The 20,330-nt window shown below is 48.3% G+C and overlaps 1 protein-coding gene and 1 long non-coding RNA gene across 2 annotated transcripts; one reads left to right on the plus strand and one right to left on the minus strand.

Annotated features, from left to right (window-relative positions):
* Window positions 1–1,658: 1,658 nt before the first annotated feature.
* On the minus strand, window positions 1,659–13,046 carry LOC123806495. The gene is made up of 4 exons (XR_006783495.1): window positions 12,835–13,046; window positions 11,650–11,833; window positions 11,052–11,097; window positions 1,659–1,860 (listed from the first exon to the last, which is right to left on the minus strand). It is a non-coding gene; the product is annotated as an uncharacterized LOC123806495 (long non-coding RNA).
* A 949-nt stretch (window positions 13,047–13,995) lies between these two features.
* Window positions 13,996–19,559, plus strand: NAT16 (N-acetyltransferase 16 (putative)). Its single transcript, XM_045819339.1, is given in 9 exon segments — window positions 13,996–14,006; window positions 16,119–16,224; window positions 16,294–16,509; window positions 17,264–17,291; window positions 17,294–17,487; window positions 18,083–18,226; window positions 18,228–18,292; window positions 18,294–18,584; window positions 18,586–19,559. Coding segments are annotated over 9 exon segments (1,119 nt in total). The 3' UTR covers window positions 18,650–19,559.
* The last annotated feature ends 771 nt before the right edge of the window (window positions 19,560–20,330 follow it).

Consider the following 20,330-nt stretch of genomic DNA (forward strand, 5'->3'; position numbering starts at 1 on the left):
TCTCCTGGGTCCTAGCCTTGTTTACAAGAGAAGAATTCAGGAGAGAGACAACACATATAGTGAAAAATGAGATAGCAAGTTTATTTATGAAATACACTTGAGCACGAAACTATAGGCAGGCACCCAGCTAGTCTGAATGCCCCACATATAGAGGAAATAAAGTTGTTAGTAAGTTTGTTCTATACACTTGAGCTCAGAGCTGCAAGTGGGCACCCAGCTAATCTGAGTGCCCCGACTATTGGGGCTCAGGAATTATAGGCTTTAATCAGTTTTTAAGTTCCCTCTCCTCTTCTCTCTTTCAGACCTTGAGACAGTTACAAAGGCTTTCTTTCCCAGCTAATGGACACAATACACACAGAATTTCAAGGGCTCCCCTCCTCCCGTGCCATCATAATTTTGCTTGTGATGTTGGAACACCTGGCAATCTTATCAGATGAGGCTCAGGGCTGCTGAATCAATGGGTGAGACATGTCTCCCTTTTGTTTCTAGCCTCCTGTTTTAAGTTCTTTATGATACTGTACTGGGTAGGGCCGTGCTTTATTTCCCCTCCGGCCGCTCATTCCTGACTGCTACCTAACAAACCTTCACATTATGCAAACCATTGTTTTACAACACCAATATATAGTTTGTTTATTATCATCTATCTCCTATTACTAAATGCCAACATAGAGAACAGGAAGTGCGCCTTGCTGTTTTTACATTTTGACCATGTCTTGGTGATCACGATGGTTGGCACATGGTGAGTGCTGAACAAATGAAATGAGTGCAATAGACCTAGAGTAGAGGGAGGGTGGTTGTAGGGTGTGCCGTGTATCAGACACCCAGCTGGGGGTGGGAGTGAATGCGGATTTCCTGCACTGAGTTGAAAGTGGGGTGGCATCCACCATGGGAAGAAAGAGTGCTAAATTTGTTTCCTAAGGCTGCCATAAAAAATATCTTTTACTTGGAAAATTAAGGCAACAAAATTTTATTGTCTCACAGTTCTGGAGGTCAAAATCAAGGTGTTGGCAGGGCCATGTTCTCTATGAAATCCTTAGGAGAGAAATTTTTCCTTCCCTCTTCTAGCTCCTGGAGTTGGCCATCTACTCTTGGCTTACAGCTGCATCACCCCAATCTCTACCTCTGTTGTCACATGGCACTCTCCCTCTATGTCTGTGTCCAAATTTCCCTCTTCTTATAGGATACCAGTCATACTTGATTAGGGTCCACTCTTATTCCATATGACTTAATCTTTACTTTGTTTATATCTGAAAGAATCTATTTGAAATACGTTCACTTTCATAGTTGCTAGGAATTAGACTTTCAACATATCTTTTTGTGGGACACAATTCAACTTATAAGCACCTTTTTTTCCATTGGAGTTAACACTCAATATTATTTTATACTAGTTTTAGGTGTGCAGCATAGTGGTCAAACAATTATATAGTTTACAAAATGATAACCCTATAATTCTAGTATCTGTCTGGTGTAATCAAAAGCAGTCTGGCTGCCTGCTGATACAAAAGCCAATATTCTACAGGCAGGTGCTGGTGTAAAGGAAAGTGGTTTATTCAGGTGCCGGCCACTGGGAGATGGGGGATTCATGTCACAAAGCCAATCTCCTGGAAAGATGGAGGGCTCGTGTCCAAATCCCATCTCTACATCTCAGTGGAGGCAGGGGTTTTTATAAGGAGGGAGAGGGGAACAGAACAAAAAGAACAGGGAAGGGGATTGAAAAGTTGTCTACATGCAGACTAGCATAGTCCATTCCAATAAGGCAAGTGATGGTCCAGTGTGCGTCGTCCTGGTTTAGTCATTCTGGCTCCACATCATCTGGGCTTCATATCATCCTGACTCCACAGTTAAAGGTCAGCAAATCTCCTGAAATTGGGATGCCTGAAGGTCAAAGTCTGTATCTTTTGAAGTTAGTTCCTAGGATTCTTATATAAACATGCTGTTCATCTGCAAGCTACGTATTAGTCAGAGTCTGCACTTATAGAAACAATGTAAAAAGAATGGTGGAGTAGGTTATAGTTTCCCACCATTAACAATTATCTGCTGTTGCCCTGGCATCATTCATAGTTATTACAATATTAGTGACTGTATTCCCTGTGCTGTATTTTCCATTCCTGTGACTATTATGTAACTACCAAGTTGTACATCTGAATTCCTTCAGCTTTTAAAAAAAAGTTTTATTTATTGATTTGAGAGAGAGAGAGAAACACCAATTCGTTGTATACTTATTTATGCACCCATTGGTCAATTCCTGTATGTGCCCTGATTGGGAATGGAAAACCTCAGCCTTGGTGTATCAGGACGACACTCTAACCATCTAAGCTACCCAGCCAGGACCTTCCTTCACTTGTTTCACCCAGTCCTCCAATCCCCCTCTCATCTGGCAACACTCAGTTTGTTATCAGTATCTATGAGTCTGTTTCTATTTTGTTTGTTTATTTTGTTCTTTAGATTTCACATATAAGCAAAATCATATGGTATTTGTTTTTCTCTATCTGATTTATTTTACTTAGTATAATTCCCTCTAGGTCTATCCATGTTGTCACAAATGGTAAGATGTCATTCTTATTATGACTGAGTATTATTCCATTGAATATATGTACCACATCTCCTTTATTCCATCATCTATTGATAAGACTTGGCTTGCTTCCATATCTTGGCTATTGTAAATAATTGTAATACAGTAATTATAATATTGTAATACAGTAGACAAGGCTCACCTCCTCACACAACCACATCAAAATTACAACTAAAGTATATAACAATCATCACTCAGAAACATCAGAAATCAAGTTGAATGGAAGTCTGACAACTACGGAATTAAAGAAACCTCATCTATCCAGACTTGTAGGAGAGGCATAGACATGGAACAGGCTGGTTCCTCACACATGCATGGTAGATAAAAATTTGAGAGGGATATCTCAGGAGCGAGGAGTCCCAGCCCCACACCAGCCTCCCTAGCCCAGGGTGCCAGTGCCAGAAACATACATCCTCACAACTTCTGGCCGCAAAAACCAGCAGGGATTGAGTCAGTGGAAGAAATTTCTGGAGCCCTAAGCAATTCCTCTTAGAGAACGCACATGTAAACTCACCTACTCAGACTCTCTACCTCTGGACTCTGGCACTAGAGTGGTGGCTTGAGGGGCACCAGTGGTATATGGGGAAAAACTGAAGTGTCTGGCATCAAGGTAAGCAGAAGCCATTGTCCCTTTTCTGGGCCCTCCCCCCATAGAGCTGGCAGGCTGGTGCCATATCTGAGACTCCATCAACATGGCTAACACTGTTGGACCTGCCTTGAAGATCCCCAGAGATTCTGCCCAACTTTCAGGGCCACCCAAGCTGCTTTTCCATATGAATGGCTGGTCTTACCTCATGCTTCAAAACTTCCTAAATCCTTTCAAACAAGCAAGAGCTGGCCTCAGTGATCCCCAGGCCCAACAGAAGCAGCAGCCAGTCTTGACTCACAACTTGGCTTCACCTGGGAATCTCCAAGGTGGCAGAGCACAACCACCCTGCCCCCTGCACAGCTGATCCTCCACTGAGGGCAGAGGCTGATGGTAAGTGGTCACAACCAATCCTTGCAGCTGACTGGCCTGGGTAAATCTCTCCTATTGATATGCCAACAGTAACCAAGACTCAACTACCAGAGGAAGGTGTACTCAGCCCACACAAAGGGTGCACCTCAGGTAACCATCTTGGGTGATAGGGCAGGCTGTGCCCCTCCACCCTACGGGACACCTACTACCTTAGGCCACACTAACAAAACAAAGAGTCAAAGCAGCTCTACCTAACACATTGAAACAAATGTATTCTGGGAGACTGACAAAATGAGGAGGCAAAGAAACATGGCCCAAATGAAAGAACAGATAAAAACTCCAGAAAAAGAGCTAAATGAAATGGAGATGAGCAATCTATCAGATGCAGAATTCAGAACACTGGTTATAAGGATGCTCAAAGAAATTAGTGAGGACCTCAACAGCATAAAAAAGATCCAGAAACGAAGGATACACTAATTGAAATACAGAACAATTTAAAGGGAAACAACAGTAGAGTGGATGAAGCCAAGGATCAAAACAATGATGTGGAACATAAGGAAGTAAAGACAACCAACTGGAACAACAAGAAGAAAAAAGAATCCAAAATGAAATGAGGATAGTGTAAAGAGCCTCTGGGACAACTTTAAGAGGTCCAATATTTGCATAATATGGGTGCCAGAAGGAGAAAAGAAAAAGCAAGAAATTGGACATCTATTTGAAAAAATAATGAAAGAAAACTTCCCTAATTTGGTGAAGAAAGTAGACATGCAAGTTCAGAAAACACAGAGAGTCCCAAACAAGATGAATGCAAAGAGGCCCACTCATAAAATGCCAAAGGTTAAAGATAAAGAGAGAATCTTAAAAGTAGCAAGAGAAAAGCAGTCATTACCTACAGGAGAATTCCCAAATGACTGTCAACTGATTTCTCAAAAGAAACTTTGGGGACTAGAAGGAATTAGCAAGAAATATTCAACATTACAAAAGCAGGTACCTACAGTGAAGATTGCTCCTGCCTACAATGCTTTTATTTAGAATTGAAGGGCACATAAAAGTTTCCCAGAGAAGAAAAAATTAAAGGAGTTCATCATCACCAAACCATTATTAAATGAAATGTTAAATGGACTTTTTTAAGAAAAAGAAGATCAAAACTATGAACAAGAAAGTGGCAAAAAATACATATCTATCAATGATTGAATCTAAAAGAACAAACTAAGCAAACAAGAACAGAGACAGAATCATGGACTCAGAGAGCATTTTGATAGTTGCCAGATGGGAGGAAAGTTTGAGGGTAGGGATGAGGAGGTGAAGAGATTAAGAAGTACAAATAAGTAGTTGCAGAATAGCCATAGGATATAAAGTACAGTATAGGAAATGGAGTAGCCAAAGAACTTCCATGCATGACCCATGGATATGAACAATGATTTGGGGATTGCCTGAAAGTGTAGAGGATGCTGGGTGGGGGGAGGCAGATGGGGAAAAGTCAGGACAACTGTAATAGTATAATCAATAAAATATAAAAAAATAATGCTGCAGTAAACATATGGGTGCATGGTGCATATTATCTTTTCAAATTAGTGTTTTGGTTTTCTTTGGAATTGCTGGGTCATAAGGTAGTTCAATTTAAATTTTTTGAGGAACCTCCATATAGTTTTCCACAGTAGTTGCACCAATTGGCAGTCCCACAAACAATGCAAGAGAGTTCGTTTTTCTCACATCCTCACCAACGCTTGTTGTTTGTTGATTTATTGATGATAGCCATTCTGACTAGTGTGAGGCAACATCTCATTGTGGTTTTAATTTGCATCTATCTGATGATTAGTGACACTGAGCATCTTTTCATATGTCTATTGGCTATCTGTATATCCTCTTTGGAGAAATGTCTATTCAGGTACTCTGTCCGTTCTTTAACTTAATTGTGCTGTTTTGTTTTAGGGTTGAGTTGCATGAGTTCTTTATAAATTTTGGATATTAACCTTTTATCAGATGTATCATTGGTGAATATCTTCTTGCATTCAATAGGTTGTCTTTTTGTTTTGCTGGAAGTTTCCTTTAATGTATAAAAACTTTTTAATGTAGTCCCATTTATTTATTTTTACTTTTGTTTTCCTTGCCCAAGGAGATATATCAGAAAAAAATATTACTAGGAGCAATGTCAGATTTTATTGCCTATGTTTTCTTCCAGGAGTTGTGTGGTTTGGGATCTTACATTAAAGTCTTCATTCCATTTTGAGGGGGTTTTTTTGAGGGGGTGTAAAAAGGTAGTCTAGTTTTATTTCTTTTTGCATATATTTGTTCAATTTTCCCAACAGCATTTATTGAATAGGCTGTTTTTACCCCAATGTATGTTTTTGCTTCTTTTGTCATAGATTAATTGACCATATAGGCATGTGTTTATTTCTGGGCTCTGTTCTATTCCACTGATGTCTCTGTTTTTATGTTACTACCATGCCATTTTCATTACTGTTGCTTTCTTTTTTTAACATTTTATTTATTTTTTTTGAGAGAGAGGGGAAGGGAGGGAGAAAGAGAGGGAGCGAAACATCAATGTGTGGTTGCTTCTCACATGGCCCCCACTAGGGACCTGGCCTGCAACCCAGGCATGTGCCCTGACTGGGAATTGAACTGGCGACCCCTTGGTTCACAGCCCACGCTCAATCCACTGAGCCACACCAGCCAGGGCTACTGTTGCTTTCTAGTATAGTTTGATATTAGGTGGCATGACACCTCCAACTTTGTTCTTTTTTGTCAAGACTGCTGTGTCTATTCAGGGTCTTTTGTGGTTCCACACAAATTTTAGAATTATTTGTCTTTGCTCTGTGAAAAATGCTGTTGGTATTTTGATAGGAATTTTATTGAATCTATTGATTGCTTTGGGGAGTATGGACATTTTAACAATGGTAATTCTTCCTACCCATGAGTATAGTATATGCTTCTACCTCTATTTTTTTTATCTTTTTCATTTTCTTCAATGTCTTATAATTTTCAGAGTATAGATCTTTAACTTCCTTAGCTAAATTTATTCCTAGGTATTTTATTCTTTTTGATACAATTCTAAAAGGGGATTGTTTTCTTATTTTCTCTCTCTGTTAGTTTATCATTTCTATAATGTATTTCTGTATTAAAAATGCAACCAATTTCAAAATATTAACTTTGTATCCTGCTACTTTACTGAATTCATTTATCCATTCTAGTAGTTTTTTGGTGGAATCTTTAGGGTTCTCTATAAACAGTATTACGCCATCTGCAAATAATGACCAATTTATTTCTTCCTTTCTAATTTGGATGCCTTTTATTTCTTTTTCTTGTCTGGTTGTTATGGCTAGGATTTCCAATAGTATGTTTAATAAAAGTGGTGGAAGTGGACATCTTTGTCTTGTTCCTGATCTTAGGGAAAACATTTTCAGCTGTTCTCCATCAACTGGCTGTTGATTCTTTGACAAGTGGAGTAAGGGAAACTGAGACAAGATAATTAAACAAGGCCAAACAATCTGAACAATTTACAGCCAGCTAGTGAATCATGAGGTTTTATCTTTCCTAACAAAGGACAATTAGGAGTAAATGGTTTACACATGCCAGACTGTCCTGGGACAGAATGCCCTCAGTCCTGTTTCATTTTCAATGACATTCTTGATGATGTTCTTTAAAAATGAAACTAACTGGAAAATAACCTCTGACCCCTCTGAATGCACATTTTGATAAATCAATATATTGAAGGACACACCTGAAAAGTTAATGAATGTTCTGTTAAGACCCTCCCCTGAGACCTCCCCTAGGATTCTGACAGGCCAAGGAGAGATAAAAGCCTCAAGACAAAGAATGACCGAGTGCTCTTGCTAGAACACATCCACACCTTGTATCTCAGCTCACTTTCTCCTAAACCCTAAGGGACCCCACAAGACTTGCAACCAGGGGATCAGTGGGCAACAGCTTGTCCCACAATTACCCACTGAACCTATCTCCAAGGCTCTCTTTTTCTCTTTCCAAAAGAAGTCACTTTTCACTTCTTTTACTGTGACTTCTATTTCTTAGACAGCCAAAGCAGCCCACCTAGGCTCTCTACTGTTTCTTCTTCTTTCTTAAGCCCTTCCTTTGTTTCACTGTCCCCAGCTTTAATAAGCATACTCTCACAATCACCTGGACTCAGGTTGTGGAATCTTGCCTACATAAAGTCAAGAACCCACATACCAGCTGGCCTGAGGCGGACACACTCTGGGCCCAGTCTCAGTCCCATAACACCTTCAGCCCTTGTCCTGAAGCCACACAACTCAGTTTCTCCTTGTAGGTCTCTGTCCTACCCCCAACTTGTCCCACCCCTGGAGGCCAGGGTGAGTGCCTGCAAATGAGAGTTTGTGCGTGAGCTCTTTAAGGGAACACCTGAGTTTCCAGCAGCCTTCTGTTTCCCCTGGATGAACAAAATCCCCACTGATTTTCACAGCCAGCTGTTATGTGGGCTCCTCTTCTTGGCACTGGTATTCTAGGCTGGTGAGCCTGGTGTGGGGCCGAGACCCCCTCATTCATCAGGGGAAACCTCTGCTGCTGAGATATCCCTCTGAATTCTCAACTGCCCCATGTGGACATAGGGCCAGACTGTTTTATGTCTCCACCCCTCCTACTAGTTGTGATGTGACTTCTTCTTTATATTCTTAATTATAGGACTTCTGTTCCACTAGTCTTTAGATTGTTATACAGGTTGGTCGTTCTATAATTTAGTTGTAATTGTGATGTGGTCATGGGAGGAGGTGAGTACAGTGTCCTACTCTGCCATCTTGACCAGAATTCAGCTAGCCCCAATTGAGTGATATTTGATAAATAATGTCTGGTCTCACTCTCCCCAGCTGCAGAAATAGAGTGAAATCATCCATTCCTTTGCTCATTCATTTATCCATAACATACTTATTAAGTATCTACTATGTGCCAAGACCTGAACTAAGTACCAGATGTATAATGATAACTGTGATGTAACCCTGTTCTAAAAGGGTTTATGGTCAAGCTCTATGGTTTTCCATCTTTCTGCTTCCTGATTAATTAAGTTCTTAGAGTTTGACAGTCTTGGAAGAGTAATAAACAAGAGAGCTTCAGTTATGTCTGAATTCCAGTGTATAAGCTGTATAATACACCCCATTTGAGAATTGCTTCTCCATTTGGCTAGATCATAATACCTACCATTAACTGAATTTTTATGCTATGCCAGGCATTTTGCAAACATTATATTATTTAATCCTTATTGGAAGTTAAGTACTATGCCCTCTTTACAGATGAGGAAGCTGTGAGTCACCAGTGAGTGCATGGCATCTGTGATACCAGATGATTCTTCAGTGCTATAATTCTGAGTAAGGCTTTTAGGCACTCACTGGCTCTGTGACTCTGGACCAATTATTTAACCTTTTGATCTTGGTCTCCTTTCTTTATGCAAAATGAGCTTGTAGTGAAGGTTATGAAACCAGAAATGCCAGGGTTAGTTCTGCCTGTCACTACCAGAACCAACAGGTAGAGACAAGGATTGAAAATTTATGGGTACTTTATTCAGATGTCAGTGACCTGAGAAGATAGTGGGTTACATGCCTTCAAATACTATCTCAACATCTCATCTCAAGCTGACCTTTTTATAAGGAGAAAAAAAGTGAGGCAAGGGGTTTGGAAGAAAAAGTTAATAAGGATGAGTTGAAATCCAGTGGTGATTTTCCCAGTATTTCTTTATCTGCTGATCAACAATTCTTTATTTGTGTCACAGATGTTCCCTCCCTGGAACACAATGGCTCAGATACCATCTCCACTGCTTGCAAGCCCCCTGAGGTACAAAGGTTGGATTGCTTGTCAACCTCCTGGTGTCACGTCGCATCAGTCATGCATTCCAGTTCCTCAGATAACAGCTCTCCACATACATTAATCACTTAAGCCTATCAACTATAACTACAGCTAAAATATATGAGGTATCCAGCTCAGTTCCTGTAAAGCACTTTTGTGCCTTTCATTTCACTGTTCTCATCCAAGTGCAGATATTCCATAAATAGCTGGAGATGCCCTGGAAAGTTAAGACTTGTAGATTGGTGATTACCCAGATAGAGGAGGGGCTACTATATCAGGAGGAGGGAAGAAGATAGAAGAGAGGGGGTCAGAGAGAACACTCAAGACTCACAAATCTGGAGGAGGAAGTCACAGTTTCTAGAAACCCAAGAGGCAGCAGTATTCAGAAGACCTGGGGAAAAGATCCAAGGTTGTTCATTGTAGGGAAAGGATGGGAGAGAAAAGAGTGGATGGGGAGGGCCCTGAAATCAAGAATCAGACCCAACTGAAATGACACAGATCAAAGGTAGCACCCTGTGACAGTAAGACATACCTGTCCCAGAGGGAGGACAAACAATAAGCTCTCCCAAATAGAAGGCCTTAATTATTTATTTGCAAATAAATAAGCCCAGCATGAGGGTCAAAGCCAATACTCAGAACCTCAAGGTACAAGACATTTACAAAATTCAGAGTGACTAATGGAAATCTCCAGCATTCATAGTACTGACATTTGTTTTGTGCTTTATAGCTTGCCAAGTGTTTTTATACTTTCACAAGGTACAGTTGTGAGTGGTCAGAAGGGTCTGAGTTTGCAGCCAGAAGACCTGATAGCATTCTTTGACAGCTATGGGACATAGCCCAAGCCACGGAACTTCTGAGGACCCACTTTCTTCATTTGTAAAGTGGAAAACAAGTCCACCCATCCTACAGTGTTGTGAGGGTTAAGCCACAGTGCTTTGCACACATATTAGCACCAGTAGTGGGTGCAAGGTGGCTCTGCAACCCAGGCCTGAGAAGCCTTTCAACTAGTAGATCATCCTTCCATCCCCCACTGGCTTTGACCTTGGTCATTTCAAAACATGTAGCACAGGGTGATGGCCCTCCTCCCTGCACCCTCAGAGAATTTTAAAATGCTGAATGACTCTGGTTCTCTCTTGCTGGGAGGGGCAGCCAAGTTACCTTTCAACTTCTTACCACCACCACTGCCCCCTATCCTCCAGGTCAGCCAGAATGGAGAAGTCTAAACATAGTGACGTTAGAACCATATGGCTTTTGACTGGCCCAGTGAGCAGCGACATCTTGCTCTGAACAATGTGAATATGAGGGGATTGGAACTTTGGGAAATTGTGAGTCAGATTGAGGGAACTGGAAGTGGATGAATGTTGGACCAATTCAAGAGTTTCTGATGGCAGAAGGTTAAGCTTCTGGTGAAAGAATGTGATTGCATTGCCACTCCCTCCTGCCACTAGTGAGTATTTCCTTCAATACCTTTAACTTTTTGAGGTGCTCCCCACTACTGAGCATATTCCAGTTTGCCTGCAGCTTTGCCAGATGCATGCCATGTTAGAAGTTTTAAAAATCGAAATGGGGAGGTTCTATTTAAAAAAAAAAAAAACAACTTTTGAGTGATTTGTCAGTTACTTTCCTGGCCAACTTGAAGCTAAAATTCAAGAGATAACGCTCATCCCTTTACCCACTTGGTGGGCCAAAGTCAAGGAACATGTCCCTCAATCTTACCACCTTCAGCCAATGGGGTCGGTTTACCAGATTATGGAATCAGCACCTTGGAAAGCACAAAAATGGAATGAGATAAGTGAGGGATCAACTTTGGTGGTCATTGGGGAGCAAGGGAGCTGGGCAGGTCGAGGAAGAGAGGGGTCCCATCCTCAGCAGACCTTAACACTCTCTGCAGCGCTTTACAGCCACTGAAGGGCTTTCACATCCATCACTTTTCCCGCTCTTTATAGGGCAGAACTGCAGGTGTATTTACACCACTTTATGAGGGTGTGAGATGGGCGTCCTCAGACGTTAGGAGGCTGGGCCAGCAGCTTATTAGAGTCAGAGACAGTGCCGCACCCTTTTGGATTCCAGGTGCACGCTTTGCTTTTCCTGCCATCCCTTCTCTACCCGCCCGGGCTGGCACGGGGTGCCAAGCCCCGCGTGCTCAGATCCCCAGCGCCGTGCACATGTGCAGAGGTCTGTGTGCATGCGCTTGGTGTACACCGTGCACTTGGAAGTCTTTCCTTCCGCGGAGACCCTGCTGCCTGGCGGCCCCGAGAAACGAGTGGCTGAGTGTCAACTGGGCCACCTCGTGCATCCCCGGCACGCGGCTGACCTGCGACACTGGGGGCCGCCTGGCCCGTCTCGGCCTCGCTCCTTTCAGCCTCTCTGCTCCTTCCGTCTGTCGGTGTCTTCGCTTCCCACTCTTCATGGGTTTCCATTTTCCTCTGTCAGTTTCTCCGACCCGGTCCGCAGGGCCGTCAGCTCCCCACCCTTTTCCAGCTGCTCGAACCTGCAGGCTGGAGGTCGGAGAAAGGGGGTGAGGTCCGGGGCGACCTCACGGAGGGGCCTGCGGGGCGGAACTGACTCCCGGACCGAGCCCAGAGGTGTTGTGCGCAGGGTGCGAGAACTAAACCCGCATCACCCCGTCCACCAAACCCCGAGACACCTCCCCACGCTAGGGTGGCTCCCCGCCCAGGACAAGGGGCGGAGTCGCGCCAGCGAAACGGGCCACCCAGCTGGGCCCCCCCGCAGGGCCGCACCTCCGGGGGCGACGGCCCCTCCCCGCCAGCACCCCCCCCGCCACGCCGGCGGACCGAGTCCGCTCCGGATCCGAGCCGGGTTTCCTCCCGGTCGCTGGGGTCCCCGCCCCTCGGAGCCGCCCGCCCGGCCGAGCCCGCGTCACCCTGGGCGCCACTCGCAGCGCCCGGGCCCCCCGGCGCTGGGTGTGGAAGCCCGCGGGCGGCCCCTGTGCGTTCGGACTCCGAGTGCGGACCCGTGCGGTCCCCGCGCGTCACCCGAGTTCGACCCTCGGGACTCCGAAGTGACCCCCTCCCGGCGGGCGCCGTTCTGTCTGCGCGGCCGCCCGGCTCCGCCTCCCGGCATCCCAGCCCGGCCCGGGCGAGGTAAGGGGGCCGCGCGGCCCGAGGGGCGGCGCTCGGCGGAGGAATGGGGGCAGCAGAGGCCAGCGCCGCCCTCCCCCCCGGGGAAGAAAGCCGCTGCCCGCTGTGGCAGACCCTCGCGGTCCCGCGGCGCAGACACCCGAGAGCGCGTTCTCCTCGCGTGTTCGAGGTGCTCGCGGGCGCGCCCCCCCTCCACCTCCGTCGCCGCGGCAGGCAGCTTCCTCGCAATCCCTCTCCCGCCTGCTCCCCGCGCCGCGCCCGCACCCGGGAGAGGCTGCGGGGACAGGGGGAAGCCTTCCAGGGCAGGCCCCGTCTTCCCTGGCTGTGGCCCTCCGAGACACCCCTCTTCCCCACTCCGCGGCCCGTCTTCCTCGCCCCTTGCCTCTGCCCCACTTCACCTCGTCTCCCCCGTCTCTGTTTTCCAGATCTCTGTTCTCTTCCAGCCTCTCTTCTGGCTTTCTCCTTTCCTTGACCCCTTCCCCCATCACACAGCCCGGCGAAGGGGGTGTGTCCCGCTGCTTTCTATTTACAGTCTCCCTGGTGGGGGGGCGGGGGTGCAGTGCCAGGACTTTTTTGACATCAGCTGGGCCCTGAGTCACAAGGTGTCCTGTCTGTGATTCGGTATCCATGCCTCCTTCAGCTCCCCTCTCCCATCCTCTCTCAACCTAATCTCCCTGCCTGCCTTTGTCTCCTTTCTGCCTCAGTTATTGTCTTTTTGCTGTCTTTAGGTGCTTTGTGTAGCTGCCATCTGTCTCCGCCTCTCTGCTCTCTGCTCCCTCTCCTCCCTCTTCCATCTCCCAAAACCTGGGACCTCAAGGGCATCAGTATTGCAGGTGTGTGGGGTGTAGTGAAGGTGGAGGGGGACTCCCAGTATGCTCAGCGATGACTTCCATCACCCCTTCTCCCAAGAATGGTCATTCATCTTTATGAGGTTGAAAGAACAGACACAAGGAGGTGGAGGTATGGGTGGCCAGGGAAATGCTGCCCCTCTTCCAGGAGCTTGTTCGAGGAGATGCCTGAACTGCATTCACACAGTGCTCTGGAGGCAGAGAACCGCCTCTGCCTGGACGCTTCCTGGGAGTTCAAAGAGCCAGGTTGGAGGGGATCGTACTGACGGGTGGGAAGTAATCAGAGTGTGGAGCAAAGGTTGTGGAGCTGGCTAGTAACTTTGGGTTGGCCTGGAACCCCTGACCTATGTTTTCCCAGCACCCACCTCTCCCAGAGTTTAAGGACCTTGCAACATTTGTCTCCCAAAAAGAGAATAGAAGTTGAGGAGTGCCTTAGAGAAAAAGAGGGCTGATGAATTGACAAACCGTCCCCTCTTCCCTGTGACCCTGGGAACTGCTCCCTCTCCCTAACAAACAAGTTTCTCTGAGAGGTAGAGACGCCATTGGAAATGGTCTTCCCGTTGAAAGCAAGGGAGGAAAACAAAAGTGGAATGTCTTAGATCTGTTGGATGTGTTCCAGTTTACAAGTTGCTCACATTCCACCCCCTTTGGGAGCAGTGGGGAATTGCTGAAATTACCCCTAAACTACCAGTTTGTATTTTCCAGGGACCCATGAACAGCTGGTGAGGTTGCCTGGAGATGCAAATGGGAGCCACAGGTTAACCTGCTCATCTCTGGGACACATCATCCCCCGAGACTGATGCAAAGAGTCTGATGCTGGAGTTTGTTGTTGGCCTAGAATCTGCTGACAGTGAGAGGAAGGCAGTTCGGGGTTCCTACCACATATCTGGTTCTGAGTCAGCTCAGCCCTTAGCACTTGGGACCTCTGACTCCTGCCAAGGACCCAGTAATTCCTTTAAAAATATATTTATTTATTTATTTATTTATTTATTTATTTTTAGAGAGAGGGTAATGGAGGGAGAAAGAAGGGAGAGACACATCAATGTGCAAGAGATACATCTATCAGTTGCCTCTCACACACCCCCAACTGGGGACTTGGCCCGAAACCCAGGCATGTGCCTTGACTGGGAATCGAACTGGCACCCTTTTGGTTGGCAGGCTGGCACTCAATGCACCTAGCCACACCAGCCAGGGCAGGACCCAGTAATTCCTATCTTCACTCTTCAGGCTGGGTTTGGAGATCCAGATAGACAAAAAAGCTACACAAAATAGTTTCATTTTCCTGGCTCCCCCACTGGCCTGGGAGCCAGGAAAATATAGTCTTGGGTCTCAATGTCCTCTCTGTGAAAGGTATGGGTTGAACTGGGTGGTCTCTAGTGGCCTTAACAGGGAGTCTAAGATCCTCTGAGCCTGTGCCCTTGACAATACTGATCTGAGCTGTCTCCCCTGGAAGAGCCCTAGGCATCAGGATCACTTTGAAAAGAAAGAGGTAGATGGTGCTCATGTTTTGAAGCTTGTTTGTATAGCAAGCACTCTGTGTTTATGTAAGCCCTGTTTATGGAATGGAAGCTAAAATCACCCCTAAACCACCCCTTGGTACCCCTCCCAAGCCTAGGTCATGCTCTTGTTTAAAAAAAAATCCGACCCAGCCAATATTAGCCTTCACAAAGCAGCTTTGTGTGTGCGTCCCCCAGGATGTTGGCTAATGAGGCTTAAAGCAGGTTATGTGAGGGGAGAGTTATAACTGGCTGAAAAAGAGAGGAGGGGGATTTGGTTGATTTGGTTGGTCTGGAGGAGGGAGGTCTGGAAATAAAGAATCATCCGGACTTGGGGAGGGAACTTCCTCCTTGGCCCTATTTCTGGGCAGGGAAAAGAGAAAAGCTAGAGGCCAAATGGGGGCCAGATCCACAGGGGACTGACCCAAAAAGGAGACTTTGAGGAATAGAAAGGGCAAGGAAAGCTCTGTGTGGGAGACAGGGCAAAGATTACCAGGACAAATTTTAAAAGTAGGAAGCGGGGGAGGATATATAAAAAGAGGGCCTCCATCTTTAGAAGGAAGGAAAATGAGGAGGGGACACGGGGTGATCTTGGCGGATATTTTGATTGCTGAAGCTCCAACAGAACCCTTTTCAAAATGGTCAGCTCACCCTGGAGAGGAGTCAAGTATCCCTCAGGAGGAAGGAAAGAACGGTTTTGATGAGCCCAGAAGGGTCAGCTTGGAATTTTTTAGTGGGACTGTCCATCTGTCCACTCCTTTGGTTTATGTTTGAATACGTGTGTTCAGGGTGGAGGGCACTGGGGCAGCAATATAAAGGAAATCTGGGGCATATGCCCCCTCCCTTCACTCTGGTAGATAAGTGACAATGGCAGGAAAGAGGGGGTGGGAGTTGAATCCTTTACTTTCCACAGAAACCCTCCTGGAGGGGGAGTGAAGATAATGGAAATTTCTTTCTCACATTCTCACTGAGAGGTGGTAGGGCCCTTGAAGAGGTATCCTTCCATTACTTATGCCACCCCCTTTTTCCTTTGAGTTCTTGGGCTAACTGGGTATGGAGGGGGTCAGGGGCTAGTCTCTGGGGAGGTCACAGGGTCCTGAGTTTGTGAGTGTTCAGGAGAGTCCTGGTTGGGTGGAGCAGGATAGGACTGTGAGTTCTTGGAGCTGGTGGGAGGGGGTAGCTGGAGGCCTTCCATCCCTAGGGTGGGTGTGGGGAGCAGAAGGGAAGCAGAATTTGTGTAGGGAGGGATTGTGGGGACTGTTTATATGTAGAGCCAGATGTGGAAGCAGTGGACTCTCACCCCATGCTGGGTTTTCTGTTTTCTGCAGAATAATGAAGCTGGAAGCTGGAAGCTGGCTGTGGTGTAGCCACCTCAGAGGTCCCTAAGTCCAAAAAAGAGTCTGAGCCAGATGAGGAGCCACTCTCAGAAAACCTGCCACAGGAGGCCAGGTCTGGATCAGGGTTTGAGACTGTGGACAAGCCTCTGGGGGCCGAGTCAGGGCCTAAGGCCAAGGCCAAGTTCTTGGGGGCCCAGCCCAGGTCTGGATCTAGACCTGAGACTGAGGTTGAATGGTTGGACTCCCTGGGGGCCACAGAACAGGAGTTTGAGTAGGTGCTTGTCATCTCAGGGGGCTCCTGTGATGGTCTCAACTATCTTTCTAACCCCTGTCACAGCTGGCTCCGGGACCCCAACCACACCATGGTGCTGGCCAAGTGGGACAGAGGAGTGGTGAGACCCTGGGCCCAGGTGAAAAGGGGTAAAGCTACTTTTGGGTGCCTGGATCTTAGGAAGGAGAGGAAGCAAGCCTCTCCCTCAGCCCTTGTCTGGTTGCTGAGGATATAGAGCAGGCTTTGGAACCAAAGAGTAGGGCGTTCAGATCCAAGGGCCCAGCCAGTGAGCATGGGGTGGGGCACGTGTAGAGCTCTAAGAGAGGAAACAGAGGGACTGGTGAGAGCTTCAGTATTTAAGGGTTTGTTTGAGGGGTTTCTGAGTGCAGGAGCACAAAAACAGGGGAGCAGGTAAGTGGGGGTAAGCTAGGGGTGGGAGCAGGTAGAGTGGGGCCAGGACCCCTGAGTAGACTGACCTCTGGCACAAAGAAGGCCTGGTTGCGTTGGGTGAGCAGGACCAGTCGAAGATGGGCTCCTGGACAGAGCCTAGAGGAAAGGGGTGTGGTAGGTAACGGAGGGCGTGACAAGCTCCTGGGGGTGGGGCCAAGGAAAAGGGCGTAGCGAGTGGCCAGAAACCCGTTGCCCCCGGAGCTATGAGCATCTCAAGAGGTGAAAGTGACCCCAGCGAATAACCATTCTGCAGGCTCTGAAACCTGAGACCGAAGTGCTGAGGAGGGCGTCCTGAACTGGCTCCAGGTCTGGCCTGGCGCCAAGAGTGGTGACGAAGGAGGGCTCAGCATGTGGGAAGAGGCGAGCCCTATGAACCGAAAGGGGCGGAGTCGGGGAAGGGTTCCCCTAATGGCCTTGGTCCACAGATCGCGCTGGAGTTGGTGCACTTGATTGACACGGGAAGACGGCGCTGGTGGAGGGACTGCGCGTGGCGCCCTGGGAGCGCGGCAAGGGCGTGACCGAGCTGCTGCAGCGCTTCTGCTTGCAGCTAGTCAAGCGACAGTACCTGGGGGTTAAGGTGGCACAGCTTGCCCAAGAAGAGCCGCTGCCCCTCCGGGGGCTGAAGAAATACCACTTAATCACCAAGCAGGTGAGAAGGACACGGGCGGGGCTCAGCGTTCTCCTCCAGGCCCAGCCAGTCACCGACTTTCTTACTATACCGGCACTACCGAGTGGGGGCGCCCATGAGCCCAGCACTGGGACTCCCAGTCCTCACCCAGGCCCTTTTGCCAAGGGGAAGCGAAACAGCTTCCCACTCCCAGCTGTCAAACCCTCAGCCCTTACTTCCAGAGGCCGAAGAGCCCAGGAGCCTAGACTTCCGTGAAGCTGCCTCCCTTCAGGGACCCAAACATCTGAGCCTTTATTCTCCCCCCTCACCCTCCTTCGTCCTGCCAACTCAACTAATCTGCCTTCTCATTTCCGCTTCTCTCGGAGATTCAGGGGCCCACACCCTCTTTCCCTGGATACTGCATACTGACCCCCCCCCCCCCATTCAGAGGTTTTGCCCCTGATTCGACCTTGTTCCCCTTAGGGACCCAGGCTTTCACATATCCCTCTTCATTCTGCACCCCTGTAGGGCCCAAGTGGGAGCCCGGGGGTGCGAATGTGAGAGTGAAGATGCCGAGAGGCGCTGGGCTCGCCGGCCCTCCCGTCGCCCGTCGGGAGCTCGCTTGTACCCCCTGCAGGGCGTCCTTTTGATCAGATTCTACGCATCAATGCTGCTGGCAGGTCTGGGCTCGAGGCAGGCAGCGCTGGGGGTCTCAGGCACCTTCTCTCCCCTGCCCACCGAGGCCCTGTCAGAGGCAGGCGGCAACATGGCAAGCCTGCTGTCGCTCGCCCTCCATGCAGCGCGACGTGCTGCCAGGCAGGACCTTCATCGGGGACTGGAAGCCTTACGACCGAGAGCAGCCTGCGCCTGCTGGTGGCCAAGGGCCTGGAGTGGCGGGTGGACAGCCGCAAGTGCCCGCGCGTGATCACGCTATGCACAGGCCCTCTCCTCATTCTGCATGCCGGCGAAGGCGCGTGGTGCTGCCTCGGCGTAGATGCCTTTGGCTGCGACTGTGCTCAGATGCAGAGCCAGTTTCCGTGGTATCTGCAGCTCCAGACCCCGCGCCTCACCAGCCTCAACGTCTTGTGTCTGCTCTTCCTGGCGCCCCAATTGTGGTCACAGCTGGCTTATTTCTGCCAGCCGGCTTGGGGTCGAGTTGATCAAGGGTTACGCTGAGCAGTATCTGCTGGAGGCCGACATCTGAGGCCTCTACCATCTGAGGAGCACTTTTTATATTCTCTCCCCGACCCCAGCCCTAGATCCCCAGAAATCCCCGCTCTCATTTGCAAGATCCACCCCCTACCCTGCTGCCTATTCTAACCAGCTCTCCATCCTTCCCTTTTGCCCCTACCTCTGTCATCTTGCCTCTAACACTCCCGAACGCCGTTGCCCAAAGCCTGATCTGAGTCACCTGGCTTGAGGGATCCCCCATGTGCTGCTATTGCCCACATTTTCCCCTTCCCGGCCAAAGAACCTGTACCTTCACATGCTTCATAGCTTTTTCCTGTCCCTTGTCCTAGCCTGGGAGTAACCTCTGTGCTTTCTGGCTCTCCTTTCTGCCTCCTCCTGGCTGGAAGTGGGCAGAACTGTGTGCAACGCCCAGCACCTCTCCCAGAGCACAGCTGCCCAGAAAAAACTGTCTTCCTCGTGCTTCTTCCCAAGCCCTCAGAGCTTGCCCAGTGCTCCCCTCACCGCTCTCTTAGCCTCTTGCGCCTCCAGACCGGTGGCCTCTCCCTCCTCTCTGTACCCCCATCTTCCTCCTTCCTGGACCTCCCAGACACTTAGCTCCTCATTGCCTCTCTGTTCACTTTCCCCGTGACCTTTATCACCCACCCTGTGTGCAATATGGAGAGGGACCCTGTAAATGAAACAGATTTATAATGCTCTCCCTACTTTGGCCCTCTGTTTATGCTCTGCTGTTGCACCTTTCTGATGAGGGTTTCCTCCAATTTTGCACGATGTTGCTATTTCACAGGGCCCCTCCGTGATGTCCCCCAACCAGTGGCGGAACCAGGAGGTTCAGGCTGGAGAGTTGTGTAGTGGAGCACAGGCCCCTCAGCCCATGTGGGGCTGTCTCCTGATTCTAAAAAGGCTCCTTCTAGTGAGACTGCAACCCCTACCTCCAGGTTTTTCTGGACAGTCCTCCCTTCCTCTCGTTCCTTTCTGCTTTTTGGACTTTGGTAGTCTTCTATTTAAATACAAGTAGTAACAGCTGTATCTCCACAGTGCTGTCTTCTATACTGCATCCTCACATCTACCGCAGAGGGAGGAAATAGAGGCCCAGAAAAATCAAAGTGACTGCCCAGTCTCTCACAGTAGCTGGGAGCCTCGCAGGGACTAAAACTGAGATGTCCCAAGCCCAAAGCATGCCTCAGAGCCTCTGACGGTGGCAGCTTGAACTCCTTGTTGGATGGTGGAGAGCTACATTGACAGCGAGTACACGGTTCGCTGGGATGGAATCCGAGACGTGGGCAGAGGAGGGCGCCGGAAGGTGGGAAGTGGGCACGGAGAACCACTGCCGTTCCAGTTCCGGCTTTGCTGATGTGCTCCTCTACCTGCTGCGTCCGGCCCTGCGGCCGCCCTTCCAGTCACTTCAACCAAGGCTGTGTTGCAATAAAACGAACTCAGCCCACCATCTGTGTTTGTTTTACTTCTTCTCAGTGGAGAGGCACGAGACGCTTTATCCTCCCCCTTCCCAAGTAGCCTGTGTTAGGGAGGATCTCTAAGCCTTGTGGCAACGGTGCTAATGACTTTCTGGAGGGGAACTGGGAAAGGCTGCATGCCCTTGCGCACCCCCATCCCTACACCAGACAAGCGGCAGAAAGACGCGATTGCGCTAAAACAAGGAGGTCAGCAGCGCTCCTCCCTGGCTAGACCCTGGCCTC

The sequence above is a fragment of the Phyllostomus hastatus genome, unplaced genomic scaffold (genome assembly GCF_019186645.2).
Source record: "Phyllostomus hastatus isolate PE091 unplaced genomic scaffold, TTU_PhHast_1.1 phas_scaffold_385, whole genome shotgun sequence".
Taxonomy (NCBI): Eukaryota; Metazoa; Chordata; class Mammalia; order Chiroptera; family Phyllostomidae; genus Phyllostomus; species Phyllostomus hastatus.